The 19222-nt window shown below is 40.9% G+C and overlaps 1 protein-coding gene across 1 annotated transcript in view; it reads left to right on the plus strand.

Annotated features, from left to right (window-relative positions):
* agrn (agrin) overlaps positions 1-19222 on the plus strand; it is a 331672-nt gene that overhangs the window by 184665 nt on the left and 127785 nt on the right. Inside the window, 1 exon segment of the mRNA XM_051950218.1 lies at positions 10401-10616. Within this exon segment, the coding sequence (XP_051806178.1) occupies positions 10401-10616 (216 nt within the window).

Raw genomic sequence — 19222 nt, forward strand, 5'->3', positions numbered from 1 at the left:
GTTTGCTGTGTCTGAGGCCTGTTGTAAGCAGACGTGTTTGGAGCTCTCTTTGTTCCTTTTGTTCATAAGAACCTAGAGGACGTTTTTGCATCAGTTATGCCTCAGTCTCCAAATTATTAGTGGCTGGTGAGGGTTTCTTTGACTTGCTGGATTTAAGAAGGTGCATGTGGAGAAAGAGGGATTGTAGTTATTTTCCATCTGCCTCTCATATTTTGCTGTAACCTTTCCTCACCTCTGTTTCTTCATCTCATATAGTATTGCTTCAAATAAAACATTTTTTTTCCCCCTCGCCTGCCTTCTCTCTTTTCCCTTTCTTGACTCGCTTTGTCTGCAGCTTTATCTCTCATTTTCTGGAAAGACTCATGCAGGTTTGGGCTGGAGTTTGGTAAATAAGTTCATCCTGTGTGTTGGCCAGGTCAGAGCCCAGGCGCTCAGCTGTATGAGCATGTGTGCTGCATTCAAGAAGCAGGAAGAGAAGGAAATTGATTGCCCCCTTTATGTGAGAGGAGAAAATACTATACTGTACCAGCCCTCACACACATATACACCTGCAAAGACAAACTCACACCCTCTCCATCTTCGAGCAGAGAAGTGCAGCTAAAAGCACAGAGAAAATACAGTGAAAGAGTAGCCCTCCACAGTTTTCTTTCTTCAATTTATTCTGCTTCCCCTCTGATAAGAGCAATGCAGTTGCAAAAGCAGGACAAGAGAAAAGTTGTTTTCTTCTAAAAATCCTTTGAAAGTCTCCTTTCTCTTCCCTCCTTCACCTTTTTTTCTTTTCATTTACCTGGTTTAAAGAGGCGATTCCTCATACTGAGCTGGTAAGGTGGGGCGCTCTTTTGTGTGCAGATGTTTTCTTTATTTCACGCTGGGTGTTGTATGATTGCTGCACAATCAATAATTGACGGCATCAGTCCCCTGAGGAACACTAACCAGGGATCAATATAAGCCATGTAGGGTTGATTTTCCTCCTCAGATATTTTACCAGGTGTAGCCGTTGGCCACTATTGTGTTTCCTTCTTTATGTTTTCTGCAGGGACACAGTATATCACAACTGGACTCAGCGGTAAATAATTCTGTTGACGTGCAGGGGAAGGCAACTGTTAATCAGTACTGCACCGATCTATTGCTGTTCTCCACATCTATGCTAAACACCTACAGCTTCAGTACAGTGTGTGGTTATAGTAAGAGAATTAGATTTTCAAAATGAGATTTTTACCCTCAGGCACCTAATGGATGAAGTTATATACAATGACTGCAATGAAACTAAACAGTGAGCTCAAAAAACTACTGCAAGGAGTTTAATATGGAGGTAGTAGTTTATTATGGGAACTGTGTGTGTGTGTGTGTATGTGTGTGTGTGTGTGTGTGTGTGTGAGAGAAAGTGCATGTGTATACATATTTAAACCACCTGTGTGCATGACGGAAAGTTTCCACTCCCAACATGATGAGAGAAGCTGCTCTGTGCCGATTGCATCACTGGCTGTTTCTATAGCAACCTGTCCCCTCACCACGAAGGTCTTCTGGCACAGCTACACTGATAGAGAGGCTAAAGCCCTCTTATAGTGTGTGAGAGAGAGAGAGAGAAACAGAGACAGAGAGAGAGGGGAATACTGTTAAAAGCTGCCCAGCTGAGGAGCACATCTGTATTACTTAGCGTCAGCTTAAAAGAAAAGGTCCCTTTATTAGGGAGTAAGTGGAAGATGTCCCCGAGGAGTGCTAGAGCGTAATGAATTTAGACCCATTCTACATTAATGCAGTGTCACTTTGATCCCACGAAGCTGTATCTCCCTCCATCAACTTTCCTTTCCTGATTTCCTAGCAGTCAGTAGGTCATTAGTCAAAGCCGAAGCCACCGTTTGCAGATTTAATCTGATCACGGTCCAATTGGCTTCACCTGAACGGGTTACTCAACACATTAGCCATTTGTACGTCACTGCCCCGGCTGTCCCAGTAATTCGGCCGCTATTCTTGTCACCCATGTAAAGTTCAGGACTGTTAATTATTCATGCACACCTTCCTTTCCTTTCCTCTTCTCCTCTCCTTTTTTCTCCAGCTAAAGCAAACCGGACTGCTGCAAAATTGGCTGAACAAAAACATAACCTCAGCCAGCATTTGAAAATGTATCTATACTTTCCAACATACACTAGCCTTCAAAAGTTTGGGGTCACTTGGAAATGTCCTTATTTTTTAAAAGAAGCAGTTTCTTTCAATGAAGATAGCACTAAATGAATCAGAAATACAGTCTAGACATTGTGATAAATGACTATTCTAGCTGGAAATGACAGATTTTTAATGGAATATCTACCTACATAGAGGTACAGAGGAACATTTCCAGCAACCATCACTCCTGTGTTCTAATGCTACATTGTGTTAGCTAATGGTGTTGAAAGGCTAATTGATGATTAGAAAACCCTCGTGCAATTATGTTAGCACATGAATAAAAGTGTCAGTTTTCATGGAAAACATGAAATTGTCTGGATGACACTAAACATTTGAACAGTAGTGTAGAGGAAGAAGCATTTGTTGTTTTGCCACACAGCATCTCTGCAACGTCATGATATCATGAAGCCACCAAATACTTAAAACTGATAATTGGCAGACTGAGAGTGGGATCATAGAGCAGAAATCACGTCATGAGTGTGTTCATCATTTGCGTTGCATGGCATGACACGTGTGGCGCGCAGAGTTACCACCTGACTAGGATGTGGATGAACTCAGTTATTACTCTGCCAAGGAACGCAGTGGAGTTATGTGACGATCAGCATGCGCTTGTCCGTCCGCCTGTCTGACTGTTCGCAAATATACTTGAAAACAGACTAATGGATTTGGATGAAATTTTCAGGGAAGGTCAGAAGTGACACGAGGACCACCTCATTAGATTTTGGCAGTGATGAGACTTATAGTCGGAATCCACGGATTTGTTAAAGATTTCTGTGTCATTGCGAGATAACAGCACTGTAACTATGACTATGTCAGCTGTTTGTTGACAATCACAGGATTGCGATCCTACTAAAAATTGACCGCCTCGGACTTATCGGGAATTATCCGTCGGAAATGATACAAGGAACAATTGATTAAATTGTGGGGGTGTTTCCGAGTCTCATCAATTCCCGCCACCCTACATTTTTAGATCAGGCGATTCGGTGTCCGTACATAACGTACACATGCATAACACATATCTGTACTCAGCGCAAGTTATTTTTTATTAAAGATTTATTAAAGATTTCATCCATCAGAAATAATGCGACTGAGCAGCCTTGGCGGAGTGCTGCACTCTCTGATTGCTTTTCTTGTTGAGAATTTGTCAGCTTAAAAACTTTATGTGCACAGTTAGCTAAATTGAACCCATTTCCAACCAACAACAACACAAATGAGATTTTAAATTTTTTCAGAGTCAGAAAAGCAGACTATTTGCATGCTGCGTTTAACTCTTCCCCTAGCAGAGGACAGTTTTCCTTCCCTAAAGTAGCCAATTTGAGTTTGCCAAGGCGATTCTGTCAAGCCTTATTGGGTTTGAATGCGTTCACGTTTGCCATAACAGTCCACTTCTCCCCTTTTCACTTTCTTTGAGGTAGATACAACAAGGCAGCAAAACAAGGAAACTGATAAAAGCATTTCACCACGGACTTGGGCTATAGGGACATTTTGTCCACGGAGTAGAAACAATCTCACAATAATGGGAACTTTCTGGTTTGGGGGCATATTTATTGAATCTGTGTCTCTCTGAATCTATGTCGAAAAGCAAGCAACTAACAAAATGTTGCACAGATAATACAGTATGTGATGAGTCCTCCATTGCATCTGCAGAGATAATTCAAACTAATTTCAAAAAAGCTTAATAATTACTTTTTACAGTAAAAACTTGATTGTGAGTCATGGAAATTTCCTCATTTAGTCTAACACTGGAAAAGGCACCAGAAATGGTTATTTGCTTTGGATGGCATTCAGATCAGACTTTTGCACTCATCATGCAGGGCTTTGTGGTGCTGATTTAAATGGTCAAACTAATTAGTGTAGTGGAAACAGTTACAATACGCTGCCAGTAGAGTGCTTTTTGGTCAACATCATCTTCTCTGTTGTCAAAATATTTCCAGAAAAATAACATGGGCAGCAGGATTGTGGCCTAAATGATAATTACAAATATTTTAATCAATATTGAGATCATGATTACCCCATTTAGCTTTCGAGACAAAATATTTTCACTGCGCTTTTTTTGGACAGTCATATTTAAATGTTTAAATAAACTGAGAATTGCTCTCATTTCCAATTTGGCTACATTTCTGCCTAATATTCCAATAGTGGAGCTCTACAATTCACATTGCAATTCTTATTTGTCATCTGTGTCTGTGTAAATAAACTAGCAAACAAACCAGACGGACTTCACTTGTAGATTTGTCATGGAAAATGAGAGCCATGTAAGTTAGTTTTTTCTATATCAATCAGCAAAGAAGTTGTACCATGTGGGGCTTAAATTATTTACCCAACTTCACATTGCACTTCCTGCGATATGACTCTTGTGCAACACAGTGTCAATTCTGAAACTGCATATAGTGCAGCTCCACTCCGAACACATAATATGTATTGAATTTCCACTGTTTTTACAAATCAGGTGAGAGAAAACAATCTCCACAGGTCATACTTGTTAGTCGCAGAGGAACACAGTGGTTCTCATTATAAACCTTATTATTTGGACCCAGACTAGCACTGGTTTTCCAGCACTGCTTACACTACTGTTCAAAAGTTTGGAGTCACTTAGAAATATCCTCATTTTTGAAAGAAAAGCATTTTTTTCCCCAATAAAAATAATATTAAATGAATCAGAAATGCAGTCTAGACATTGTTAATGTGGTAAATGACTATTCTAGCTGGAAACGGCTGATTTTTAATGGAATATCTACATAGGAACATTTCCAGCAACCATCACTCCTGTGTTCTAATGCTACATTGTGTTAGCTAACGGTGTTGAAAAGCTAACTGATGATTAGAAAACCCTTATGCAATTATATTAGCATGTGAATAGAAGTGTGAATTTCTCTAAAAAAAACATGAAATTGTCTGGGTGAGCCCAAACTTTTGAACGGTAGTGTATATTTTGATCTTTTAGCTCTTTTATATATAACTATACATTGATACTGTAAAGTTAACTGTTGATAATGTGCCTGCCTCAAACAATGAGCCGTGAAAATGTGCACTCTGCCGCAGACCACCATTTCAAAATGAAGACAGATAAAATAATAGCTATTAGAAAAGAAAGCTAAACTTGAACTCATTGTCGAAACAGTGGATTTTTTTACACTGTTGGAATATAAGGGACCAGAACTTAAGAGATCAGGGTCGTCCAATAAGAACTAATCCCTATTTAATATTCCTGGTCTTTATCGGGTCATTGGAATTGTTAAAAATGCAGGAGGCTCTCGCAACCAGTGGGGGGAAAAAAAATCTGCCCTGAGGTACAATGCTGTGGCAGGACACATATCGCCCTGGGGCCTAGAAAACGTTTGGCTGTGAGCATTTTTTGCAATATAACATACACTTACACAGCTTCCAGTTTATGATGTACACATAGCTACAAACAATACCTGCCTGCAATAAGGCCAGCCTGTGTGAAGGTTGTAATATTTCAGGTTGTGCTGAATTTGTTTTGGAGGATTCAACTTTATAGTCATTTCTGAGAGCGTAATTTGTGGTGGTGCTCAACTGTATAGTGTTTGTGAGAGGTGTTTCTATTATTACACGTTTCATGTCAGTATGGCTAGACAAAATATTAGAAAATCTCCCCATTTTTTGTCACGGGCTGTGCAGGGAGTTTGCTATACTAAGGTGGTGCTAGGAGTTGAAAAAGAAATGGAAGATTTTTGTTGTTGTTGCTGAATATGCACAGCAGTAACAGACAGGTCATTGATTATTACTTACATGAGTGAGGTCATTAACTGGGGCTTTGTGATTAGAGTTGCATGGATGTATTTTTACAATTAAAATGAACTTCGACGTTTAGTCTTTTGTTAAAAAAAAGTTTTTACTTGGCATTTTGGCCTTTATTGTAGTTCACAGTAGAGGGAGTGAGAGACAGGAAACGTGGGTAGAAGAGTGGGGTAAAGACATGCAGCAAATATCCATGGGTTGTACTAGAACCCATGAGCGCTACATCAGAGCCTTTAGCCCCGTTTATGGGTCACCCATTCAACCTGTTGAGCTACAGGACCACCCAACCATTTAGTTTTGATGCACACAAAAGGAAACAGCAACTGAAAATGAAAGTGAAGAATGTATGAAATAATGATAAAACAGTGAGGTAATAAAAATATTACAAACAATCAATGGTCCAACACATTTGACTGTTAAGTCCACTCTCCTGGGTGGCACCCTGTAAAAGCTTAAACACTTTCTGGGCATTTTTGCTCCTGTCTCATTTTCCGTAAAATAACGTCTTGCCCCTCCATTTAAACAGCACAACCGTGGCTAGAAGTAGAGAGCGCTTACAGAATGTCTCCTTTGCAGTAAAACAATGCTATGCTTTTGCATGCATGCATTTTAAAATATAACAAAACTAAAGTTGTTTTTTTTAATTATCTATTAAAACTGTTTGCATTCTTGCAGTCATTGTAAGCTAGATTTAAGCACATTCGCTCTTAAAAGATATTTCACCATGTTGAATGTATCTTCCTTCAACTTGCTGACAACTTGCTCCTCTGTGTGCCGTTTTGGGCCATGCAGCATTTGTGTTATCAATCAAGTATGACGTATTTCCTGGGGCTGCACAGTGGATTGGTGGTTAGCACTTTTTCCTTGCAGCTAGAAGAGCCCTGGTTCTCGTCCCCACCTTCCCAGGATCTTTCTGCATGGAGTTTGCATGTTCTCCCTGTCCATGTGTGAGTTTTTTCCAGGTACCGTGGCTTCCTCCCACAGTCCAAAAACATGCTGAGGTTAATTGGTAACCCTAAATTGTCTGTAGCTGTGAATGTGAGTGTGATTTTTAACCTGTGATTTATTTCTTCTGACAGAACCACTCTAGAATGTTGAATAGCCGATGATTCTTTCTATTTTTACAGTTTATCGCTGATAAATTGTGTCATTTTGGTTATTTTTTTTATAGAAAGCATGACTATCAAACCCACTGGTAGGCACTTCAGGGTATCTTGAGTCACTTGCCCTGAAACTTATGATCCACCTGCCATGGATGGCTACGGGTCACTTGAAAAGACAAGGCAAATAAACAGCAGGCATCTCACAGTCTTACAGCCTTTAATGTGAGCCTAATACATTTTTACTGTGGATAAATATAGCTATTACACATTTAAGTGTGAGACTTTATTGACCATGTTACTAACTGTACTTCATGACGTTAGCTTCATATTGGACAAATGTAGTGTCTGAGTAACAAAGTCAAAGCCAAAATCTGTTGCTTTTGTCTGGCAGTGCTACTTGGTTTTGTTGAACTTATAGAAGTAATATGTTCTGTAAACTGATGACTATTGTGTCGAAATACTTGTCTCTGTTCATTTAGTGCCAAGACCATGCAGTAGTAGGATAACCAGCACTTTAGCTGTGTGCGCCAGCGGGGAAACCTTTACTCTGGGTTTCTGGAGGCTGTATAATAAATGATCTTTGTATAATAACACTGACCTATCTCCAGGACATGTCCACTGGATCCTCACCATTTTTGTCATTGTGTCTGCACTCCCAGAGAGTCAAAATAGGTCAGAGCCAGTACTGTTGAAATGTATTGTTGATAAAGTTTTTGTTGGTGGTGTACTTTTCTTTCAGCCACAGTAGATAACCCTTTTCATGACTGCCAAAGGTTTTTATTTATTTCAGAAATTGAAGGTCCTACATATATCTGTTTTCAGATTCCAGGAGGATTTTTCCCAGGAAAGAACTTGCAGTGTATAAGTATGCAGTTTGTACTCTCGGTCCAGAGCCTGCACTTGATACCTTCGCTTTGACAGAGCCTTCAGCTCCTGTGTCAGTCTTTTGTCAGTCAGCTAAGCTTGGGGCTACTGAGATTTTCTTGTAGGAAACAATCGCTGAGGGGATCTGGTTACACTCCACCGCTGGCATGCATGATTTCTTTTTGTTTTCTGAACCTACATTTTTGTAAGTTACACTACCGTTCAAAAGTTTGGGGTCCCCCATACAATTGTATGTTTTTTTTTTAATGAAAACTGACACTTTTATTTATGTGCTAACATAATTGCACAAGGGTTTTCTAATCATCAATCAGCCTTTCAACACCATTAGCTAACACAATGTAGCATTAGAACACAGGAGTGATGGTTGCTGGAAATGTTCCTCTGTATCCCTATGTAGATATTCCATTAAAAATCTGCCGTTTCCAGCTAGAATAGTCATTTATCACAATGTCAAGACTGTATTTCTGATTCGTTTAATGTTATCTTCATTGAAAAAAATGCCTTTCTTTTCAAAAATAAGTACAATAAATTTCTAAGTGACCCCAAACTTTTTAACGGCAGTGTACATTGATAATAATATTTATATGATTTGTTGTCTGACTTTACTGGAATACATCTGTACTGTGAAGAAACAAAGCTGATACATGTCGACCGTAGAGATACTTTTGGTGACATGCATCCTCAGTCTCTTGTGTTTTTTTGTCTTTTTTTCGTTCTGTTATACTCTCTCTTGTACACATCTGACACAGTTGGATTGAATCTCACCTCCTGTCACCCTGCTTGCACGGCTCCGCTTCAGAACCACTCACATGCACACGCACTGAAACACACACGGCACCAGCAGTGGGCCAGTTGTGACAAGTCCTTCATGCTAGCACCAGGCCACAGGCGTGTGTGTGTATGCGTGAGAGACACCTAATGCCTACACCTCTCAGACACACACACGCTGTCAAGAATACAGATGCATTCAAGGGTAGCTTCGGCACATACACACTCGCTTCTCTTTCCCCCGGTACAAGAGAGAGGGAGCTCAGGTAGCTGTCAGGCGCTCCCCCACAGGGAACAGTGGGCAACTCAAAAACAGCCTCCTCGCCTGTCACTCTACACGCACACACAAACAGGCTCACACATACGCAGTTTCACACAATGTGCTTCAGTGTGAGGAGTGAGACAGAATGAGACGCCTTGGGCAGATGCTGGACCAGTTGTCTGTGCTGCACATAGAGACTTTGTGTATGTCTGTGTGTCTGTCAGACTGTTGCTCTGTCTGTCCAGTACTAGGGAAGCCACCTGCTAGTGAGTCCAAGCGGACATGCTGCCTTCCGTTTAGACCTAGCCTGGGAGCCAGTGATAAGAAATAGTTCTGTGTGGGTGCACGGGTGTGACATATATATCCTCAGCTTTGACACTGGCTGCTCGCCTCTCCAAGCAAGGAGACTTTTTTTGGGGGGTGGATTTTTATGTGCTGTTGCCCATTGATTTCCAATCAGGTTGGCTATCTGTGAGAGCTCGCCATCTCTTTAAATGCCCCCCAACGCTGAGGCAAGGACGTCATGCCAGCTGCCTGCCCAACAGCCCTCTAAGTGGGCACAGAGCCACAGCAGCAGTTGTAGCTGCCACAGTACGGGTCAATTACTCTCTAAGTTGATGCTGTGTACACAAACACATATCCACGCACATCCCGCCTGTTTGCGTCGTTCCTTCAGCAGTTCTCTGACGAAGTTTATCATTTGCTGTTTCACACTTGATCAAAGCCAAGGAGTCAGTGGGAGGTTTAGGTTCAAAGTCTTAGCAGTTGTTGTTGCTTGACTTGTGCAGCCTTGAAGAGTTTGGTTAACCTTGGTTTGTCTCCATGTGGCCGGCCCTCCATGTTTTCCTGAGCGGTGCATCATTGATGTTTCAAAGACGGCAGACTCATGAACTGTCCACAGGACTGTGTGTATCAGCCTGCTGGCTGTAGATTGATTTTAACGTTGTTGCTGAATTTAAAAAATTTTAACATGGAAGTTTTTCCAAAATCGGCAAAAGACCCAGCATGCCCAACAACACGCTGTGTTTTCTCTGCATGGGTGGGTAGATTCTCCCTGAATGAATTGAGAGCATCTGTTTACTTTACGGCAGGATCACATTTAATTCCTTTTGCTTTTCTGTTGCTGAACTGTGTAGAGTTCCCCACAAAGACCCCCATAACCAGCACATGTTGAGATGAATCTGTTCAGACATGGCTGTCTGATGTTAAACAAAAACTTTCTGTAGATTTAATCTTGAAAACTTCTGTGAGATGAAGTTAGAGAAAAAAAAAACACAAAAGACTTTGTTCAAACATAATCAGTTCATGTTGGAAGAGTACACAACACCAGAACCCCATCCACTGGGCAGATTTGTGGTCATTAACTAGATTTGAATTTGTGACATTAGACCTTGTTCAGATCAAGTGTTCTTATGTCAATTCTAATTAATTTTCCTCTTGTTCTCCCCATCTGATAGGCTGCAGAGGGATGCTGTGTGGCTTTGGCGCTATATGTGCGCGTGACCCATCTGACCCGGCCAAGGCTGAGTGTGTTTGCAAGAGAGTGGAATGTCCGTCCCTGGTGGCGCCAGTTTGCGGCTCCGATTCATCCACCTACACCAATGAGTGTGAGCTGGAGAAAGCTCAGTGCAAGACACAGCGACGCATCAAGGTGCTACGCAAAGGACCCTGCTGTAAGTACCTGCTTACTATCCTGAACATTCCTCATGTACACAATTGCAAAAATATCCATTGTAACAAATCACCGAGTCACATTTTGACACTGGTTATTTTTTAAACAAATGGAGAAGAATCTGAGATAATTCCATGTGCTTTTAGTGCAAAGTCACTCATTTTCAGAAAGCTGCCTTTTCCGGTCTATATCAGCTTTAAGCGCTGGAAGGGGTGGACATATAAGGAATTTCATTTGAAATTTGACATTTAAATGCTTGATATGTTCATGCAGTAGCATGAAAAGAACAAGTGAGAATTTAACATGTGAAGACAGCAGAGGCTGAGCAGATTTGACTGTTCATCACTGTTGTATTCATGGATCATCACAAAGTTCTTGCAGCATCAGCAGCAGCACTGGAGAGTTTGAACATATTAAGAAATCAAATCAGTGCCCTTAATCAAGAAAAGATTGATCCAAGAAATAATCAGTTTTGTCTGAGAATAATACTCTACTGTGGTTGGAGGTTGGGTTTAAATAATAGAAACAGGGCTTGTTATGTTTTGATGTTTGGCTGCTTCATCAGACAAACACAAAGCTGCAAGTCTCTGAGTGACACTAAATGGCTTGTTATTGTCAAGTAAATGGATTTCTATTACACCCTGTCCTAATACAGCATGCTCTGCCTTCCTATCTCTATCCCACAATAATGAAACGCGTCCCCATTATGTCCATTCTATTGTCTTTCCAATATGGCTATGTTCCCAGTGCTTAAGCACCACCTGCACCCACACAAACACAAACTGTGCCACTTATTGCTCCTATTGGTAGCCATCCAGTGTGTATTTTATCCCCTAGCCCGGGATGGGTGCCTGTACGCCTGCTGTATGTCTCATTGCTTCTCTTTAGCAAAGCCCATCAAAATCCACGGCTCTAAGGAGCAGATTCCTGCCAAAGCTGCAACATTGCAGCAGCCTCAGTAATAACTATAGTGTTTTGTCAGCGGCGTGCCTCACTGCCAGTGTGGGGCCCACTGCTAATTCCAGGGGTGTGATTACAGTGCAGCCTTGAACCTGGCACTAATAACAAGCTTGGCGACTGCCGAGAACCATCAGAGAGGAAATAAGGAGATAGAAAGGACAGAGATAGGACACGAGGAACAGAGGGTATGGCGGAGAAGAGCGAGAAAAGGCACCCGACTACGGAATGATGTGAAAAGACAAATTAGCAGTGAGTCTAGACAAAAAAACGGGATGCAAGAGCAAGAGAGTGAGTGATTGAGTGAGTGAATGGGTGAACAGATTACAGGAGTAGATAACATCTAGAGAGGAAAAATGGAAGTGCTCTAAAGGAGGTTTATTGAGGGCTGAGGCCATCTGAAGCATCATAATTACTGCTTACCAACAGCAAGCAGTCAGCAGGAAAGAATGATATTCAGAATGATACTAATGATAGTATTGCTGATAATAACAGCATACTCACAAGCAGCACAGACTTTCTCTCTTATCCTATCACATCAACATGAAGGAAGGATTTGGTTTCATTCCTCCATCAAATGCATTTCAGAGAACAACATGTAATTGATACTAATTGCGATTTTTGCATTGCTAATTTACCGATAAATGTGAAAACACAGATCTATAAAAGTTAATATAGACAGGTGTATAGCCTAATCTGTGGTCAGTAGACGGTGTTAAGTTTTGTTAGTCTTGCATTCCTGTACAGTAAAAATTCAATAATAGAAAAGTGACCCGCAGGTCACTTTTCCATGGGGGTCAATTTTCTATCTGACACCATGTTTTTCCTCAAATCCTTTAATGTGTGATTCTGTCAAATCTCTGCTCAGAATGTCTGGCTGGAGAAATGAATCCAGTGTAGCTTTTGATGGAAGTAAAAGCTTATAAAATATTGACAAACTCACAGTCTTGTGACATTCTGGTGATTGGTAGATCTGCCCAGAGCTCACAGACTCAGCCACGACTCCATATGTTGAACAAGCTGTCATGTCCAGATGAACTAAACTTTAAACTGTTGATCAGGACGTCTCAGTCTGGACCTCGGACTGCATCCTCAGACTGAATGACAATGGATAGCAAACTCAGAGCCAGCCCATAACTTGTGTTATGGATATAATACATTGTGAAATATGACATGTTTAATTCCTTTATTGATAAGTAAATTAAAGTGATGTTAGATGTAGCTGCACAGTGGTTAGCACCGTCACCTTGCAGCTAGAAGATCCCTGGTTCTCGTCCCCACTTTCCCTGCATCTTTCTGTATGGAGTTTGCATGTTCTCCCTGTACATGTGGATTTTCTTCAGGTACTTCAGCTTCCTCACATAGTCTAAAAACATGCCCAGGTTATTTGGTAACTCTAAACTATCCATAGGTGTAAATGAGAGTGCTTATTTGTCTCTAAATGTGGCCCTGTGACAGACTGGTGACCTGTCCAGGTGTCACCTTCCTGCACCCTAACCCAGCTGGGATAGACTCCAGCACCCCCACGACCCTAATGAGGATTAAGCGGTGTATAGATGATGGAAGGATGGGTGTTGAATGTACAATGTAGCAGGAGATTATTCACAGGGAATCTGTCTCCAGGTGAATGTTTTTTTTTTATTGTGGCGTATTTCCCTGTTGTTGACATCATTGTCATGGCAGCAATAACTGCTGCAAAGAGTGTTGTGTGTTGTTGCTGCTGAGTTCACACAATAATGTTACACAAAAGAACTTTCTATCTGCTGTTAAATTACAGATACATAATGTTTTTTGCTATTTGCAGCACTCGATTTTTACAACTAGTTTAACTGTGACAATGTGTCTGAATCAGAAATAAGTGTAAACTGACTGTCTGAGCTGCGTCTCTCTCGGTGTCCCGCTGACCCAGTCACAAGAAATGTGATTTGATCACATGTCAGAGTTCAGAATCACACTGATGCAGCTGATTGTGGATAAACAGTGTTATTTCCCACATGAGATTTAATGTGCTATAGCTTGAATGTCTTGACCTTGATTGTGTGTAGCTTTAAAATTATAAGTGAGCTGATCAAAGGTTATCTTGTTATTGCCAATCATTCTGAAACTCTGACCTTGAATATAAATCAGGTTCAGACTTTCAAGTAGTAAGTTTGAAAACTGCTATAGATTTTAACTTGAAACCAGGATATCATGTTTTGTCTGTAAGTGATAAATCAACATTTTTTCCTTTTCAATTCTGACATTCTCTCTTACCTGCACTAGATATTTATTTCTTTGTGCCATGGATACCTGAGTGCAAGCAGTCAACAACAAGCTAAGGCCATTCTGTGCTTTCCATTTCATCAAAGTCTGCAAAGGTCCAAACCGACCCTCTGCAGGTGTGCACTGCAGCCCAAAATCTCACACTGCAAGCACCCGGACTGCACATGTGCTACTAAAACTAGTGGTGCTTGAAAACAAATGCTTGTTATGAGGAAATACTGTATGAGGAGATTCTCCATCCTCAACAGTTTTATAATCTATCATTAAAAGAGTTGTAACTGGAGTCAGCATTGGACTGCTTTGATTTGTTCTTGGTTTCCATTGACAGAGCCCAAACACATTAGAACTTTCTAAAATGACCAACTAATCGTGTGCTATGTCTGGCCACCTATACTCGACACACCTCAGGAAAACTCTGATTGATTCAGTGCTACAGCCCAAACTGTCACCAGCTGCTATATCCTGTAAAAAGTAGAGAGTCACAGCCTCTCAGAAACGTCCATGGGAGCCCTGTGTGTTTCTGTGTGTGGTATTCAGGGCAATGTGACCATCTGCAGAGCAGACCGACATGTACCTATTGTAGTATGAACAGGAAAATGTGCATGTCCCCCTGCCCTCTTTCAAAGCCCACATCTGTCACTCAAAACCCATGGACTGGCCTTCAGTTTGCTGTCATCTTGTAGGTTTATTTACCTTTGCATTTATTGCAGCGGTCTTGTTGAGGCTGCTAAACAAGCCGAACATTCATCAGTATCCAGACATACACTACCATTCAAAGGTTTGGGGTCACCCAGGCAATTTCATGTTTTCCATGAAAACTCACACTTTTATTCATGTGCTAACATAATTGCTCAAGGGTTTCTAATCACCAATTAGCTTTTCAACACCATTAGCTAACACAATGTAGCATTAAATCACAGGAGTGATGGTTGCTGGAAATGTTCCTTTGTACCCCTATGTAGATATTACATTAAAAATCAGCCGTTTCCAGCTAGAATAGTCATTTACCACATTAACAATGTGTAGACTATATGTCTGATTGTTTAATGTTATCTTCATTGAAAAAAAAACTGCTTTATTTCAAAAAGGGACATTTCCTTATATTTTCCCCCTTATTTCCAGTTTCATTTTTATATTTTTAATGTTTGATGATTTCATGTAAAGCATATTTGAGTGTTTTGAAAAGCGCTATACAATAAAATGTATTATTATTATTATTTCTAAGTGACCCCAAACTTTTGAATGATAGTGTTGTATATGTTTGTGTATGGCTGAATTCACAGATATTTGCATTTTTGTACTTTGTATGCACAGAGGTAGAGGTATCAGTGCAGACATGCAGGATGATACACATGTACACACGTGGACAAAATTGTTGGTACCCCTCAGTTAAAGAAGGAAAAACCCACAATTCTCACTGAAATCACTTGAAACTCACAAAAGTAACAATAAATAAAAATTTATTGAAAATTAAATAATCAAAATCAGCCATTACTTTTGAATTGTTGATTAACATAATTATTTAAAAAAACAAACTAATGAAATAGGGCTGGACAAAAATGATGGTACCCATAACTTAATATTTTGTTGCACAACCTTTTGAGGCAATCACTGCAATTAAACGATTTCTGTATTTGTCAATGAGCGTTCTGCAGCTGTCAACAGGTATTTTGGCCCACTCCTCATGAGCAAACAGCTCCAGTTGTCTCAGGTTTGATGGGTGTCTTCTCCAAATGGCATGTTTCAGCTCCTTCCACATATGTTCAATGGGATTCAGATCTGGGCTCATAGAAGGCCACTTTAGAATAGTCCAACGCTTTTCTCTCAGCCATTCTTGGGTGTTTTTGGCTGTGTGTTTTGGATGGTTGTCCTGTTGGAAGACCCATGACCTGCGACTGAGACCAAGCTTTCTGACACTAGGCAGCACATTTCTCTCCAGAATGCCTTGATAGTCTTCAGATTTCATCGTACCTTGCACACTTTCAAGACACCCTGTGCCAGATGCAGCAAAGCAGCCCCAAAACATTACTGAGCCTCCTCCATGTTTCACCGTAGGGACAGTGTTCTTTTCTTCGTATGCTTGGTTTTTGAGTCTATGAACATAGAGTTGATGTGCCTTACCAAAAAGCTCCAGTTTGGTCTCATCTGTCCAAAGGACATTCTCCCAGAAGCTTTGTGGCTTGTCAACATGCATTTTTGCAAATTCCAGTCTGGCTTTTTTATGAGTTTTTTTCAGCAGTGGTGTCCTCCTTGGTCGTCTCCCATGAAGTCCACTTTGGCTCAAACAACGACGAATGGTGCGATCTGACACTGATGTACCTTGGCCTTGGAGTTCACCTTTAATTTCTTTGGAGGTTGCTCTGGGCTCTTTGGATACAATTCCAACGATCCGTCTCTTCAATTTGTCATCAATTTTCCTCTTGCGGCCACGTCCAGGGAGGTTGGCTACTGTCCCGTGGGTCTTGAACTTCTGAATAATATGAGCCACTGTTGTCACAGGAACTTCAAGCTGTTTAGAGATGGTCTTATAGCCTTTACCTTTAAGATGTTTGTCTATAATTTTTTTTCGGATGTCCTGGGACAATTCTCTCCTTCGCTTTCTGTTGTCCATGTTCAGTGTGGTACACACCTTTTCACCAAACAGCAGGGTGACTACTTGTCTCCCTTTAAATAGGCAGACTGACTGATTATGAGTTTGGAAACACCTGTGATGTCAATTAAATGACACACCTGAGTTAATCATGTCACTCTGGTCAAATAGTTTTCAATCTTTTATAGAGGTACCATCATTTTTGTCCAGGCCTGTTTCATTAGTTTGTTTTTTTAAATAATTATGTTAATCAACAATTCAAAAGTAATGGCTGTTTTTGATTATTCAATTTTCAATAAATTTTTATTTATTGTTACTTTTGTGAGTTTCAAGTGATTTCAGTGAGAATTGTGGGTTTTTCCTTCTTTAACTGAGGGGTACCAACAATTTTGTCCACGTGTGTATGTCTGCCAGGGTGTAGGCCAAACAGTGAGGGTGTTAGGAGGTCAGTGGAAGCCAAGTGACAGGTTCTCATTCTCTTTCTGCCTCCAATAAATTCAGCCGCTACTGAAGGTCTGGACAGGTCACTCTGGCTGAGATTATGGAGTTGTCGGGGCTGATGAAGGAAGAGAGTGGCAAAGACGGGAAGGAGGAAGAGCAGGAGACAGCGCAAAAGGAGAGAGGGTTGAGGGAATGAGAGAGCTTTTAACTTTAAGAATAGTGTGGGCGGCTGGATTGGTGCTTTTGTGCAAAGCCTAGTTTGACTCATTCAATTTGAATGGCGGGTTTTCATTGGGGTAAGTGAATTGGCCACCGTTCTGAGAAGCAGTCATGTCCAATTCAAATCAACTCTGAAGTCTTATCTGGCACTCAGGAGTACAGCCACAAAAGATTTTTTTTCTCAAAGATTATCCTCTTTTTTAAAAAAATGACTGGAGTTATATGGAACATTTTGTGAGCATTAGGAAGAAGTCTAAAGATTGGAGTATGTTATGCAAACAAGAAGAAGCTTCAACCAGCATGTCTCGAACATCTGTAGGATTCTGACACCTCCACATGTCCACATTTAAAAGAAGACTTAACACATTCATTCTCTTACAAATGAAACGTTGCGCTAATGAACTAAAAATGTAGAAGTAGTAGTTAGTGGCACTGTTGCTCACATTTTGCTGTGTAGCTGACATTAGTGAATTTTGCTTTAATGCTTTTTATGCCTAACTGGTTAATCGACAAGTCTTCTTTCATGCAACCTTGGTCATATTTTCATAGATTTGGAAATCGTTCCTGTCAGTAATTATATCATTTTACACATCAAGTGTATTATTGTAATTTGGGAATGCTTAATTTGCTTAAGAGAACACAGCTGCCACAGGTACTTGGTATAATCGATGATGCTGACTCTAAAAAATGCATCGACACCAGTTTTTTAACCGACGTGTGTGTGTGTGTGTGTGCGTGCTTGCGTGTGTGCGTGTGTCTGTATGTGTGTCTGTTTTCAGTCATTGATCAGGTCAAGTCAGGACCACAGTTTTAGAAAATGGCAGCTTCAGCGGACTAGTTTCAGTGCAGATGTTTTCAAAGAGCCAAAGCCTCAAAAGAATGGGAGTTTGTGGATTGGGGAATATCAGAACTTAAAAGATGATTTAAACACTAAGCAAAGTTTGGACAGACCACAGCAGGACAGCGCAATGCCTTCTAGGAGGAAAATGAATTCTTTGGATTGGCTAATTAATCATTATTGTAGTCAGTTTGTTAATCGAAAGAACAGTCATTAGCGGCAGCCCTAATAAGGACAGTAACTTGATCAGACATGTTGTAAACAAACCGCCACAGTTAGCCAGACTGATTTGGAAAAGAAAAGGAAGAAAAGTGGTAAAATTCAGCCAGAAACTATCTGTTTTAAGCACCCGTCGCAGATTACAGATAGACTTCCTGGCATAATTTTTTTCTTATCAATACTCATCATAGTTGGATGGATACAGTTTTCCATTGCAATTAGGCATTTTCTTTCCCATTTGGGTAGCCTTGCAGTTCTGAAACCAAACAAAGTGGCTTGTTTATGGCCTAGACTTTGACAGATGCCCCTACATTCCCACTCCTCTCACTGCACAGCTCAGCTTAGCTTGGCTTGGCTCAGAAACGGGGAAAAATCCCCTTAAACCACGTTCATTTAGCACTTCACTCATAACACTGAATGGCTATTAAAACGTTTAAGTTCCAAGGTAATGGTGCAGGCTCTCTCCTGAGGGCAGGACAAAACAACCCACACATTGTTGAGGTTCGGGCACTTAGTTTTCCCCAGTGCTCCACTCTAATATTCACATAACCTGCCCCTTAATGGTTCAGACCAGCTCAGGCCCAGCTTCTTCATTATCTTCCTTTTGTTCTAGATGGATGATTTGGGACCGGTGGGGTTACAGTTCCGGCGCTCGAGCAGGCAGGTGGTGAACGCATAATGGCCTCAGATATTATTGAAATTAAAAGGAGAAGCCGCGTTCAAATTGTCCCAGCAGGAGTGCCTGATAACAACACGAGGAGAGGGAAAAAAAGGCGGTCAGTTAAGAAAAGAACAACCTCAAAGAAGAGAGAGACAGAAACAGCCAGCAGAAGCGTTTTCTGGTTTAGAGAGACAAGAGACATTTGGGCAACTGGACAGATGTGTGTGTGTGTGAGGGCATGCACACACTACCATCAGCGAGGGAATGTGCACCATGTTGGCTCTCCTAATATTGAACTTGGAGCAGAGTGGTAAATACACTCCCTTTCCCAGAGAGAGCCACAGAAGTGCTGCAGAACTCATCTTGTGTGGCCACTCTACTGTAACATGAACTTTTCATTCTTCTTCATTTTTTTTCTTC

Source organism: Acanthochromis polyacanthus, chromosome 6, assembly GCF_021347895.1.
Source record: "Acanthochromis polyacanthus isolate Apoly-LR-REF ecotype Palm Island chromosome 6, KAUST_Apoly_ChrSc, whole genome shotgun sequence".
Lineage (NCBI taxonomy): Eukaryota > Metazoa > Chordata > Actinopteri > Pomacentridae > Acanthochromis > Acanthochromis polyacanthus.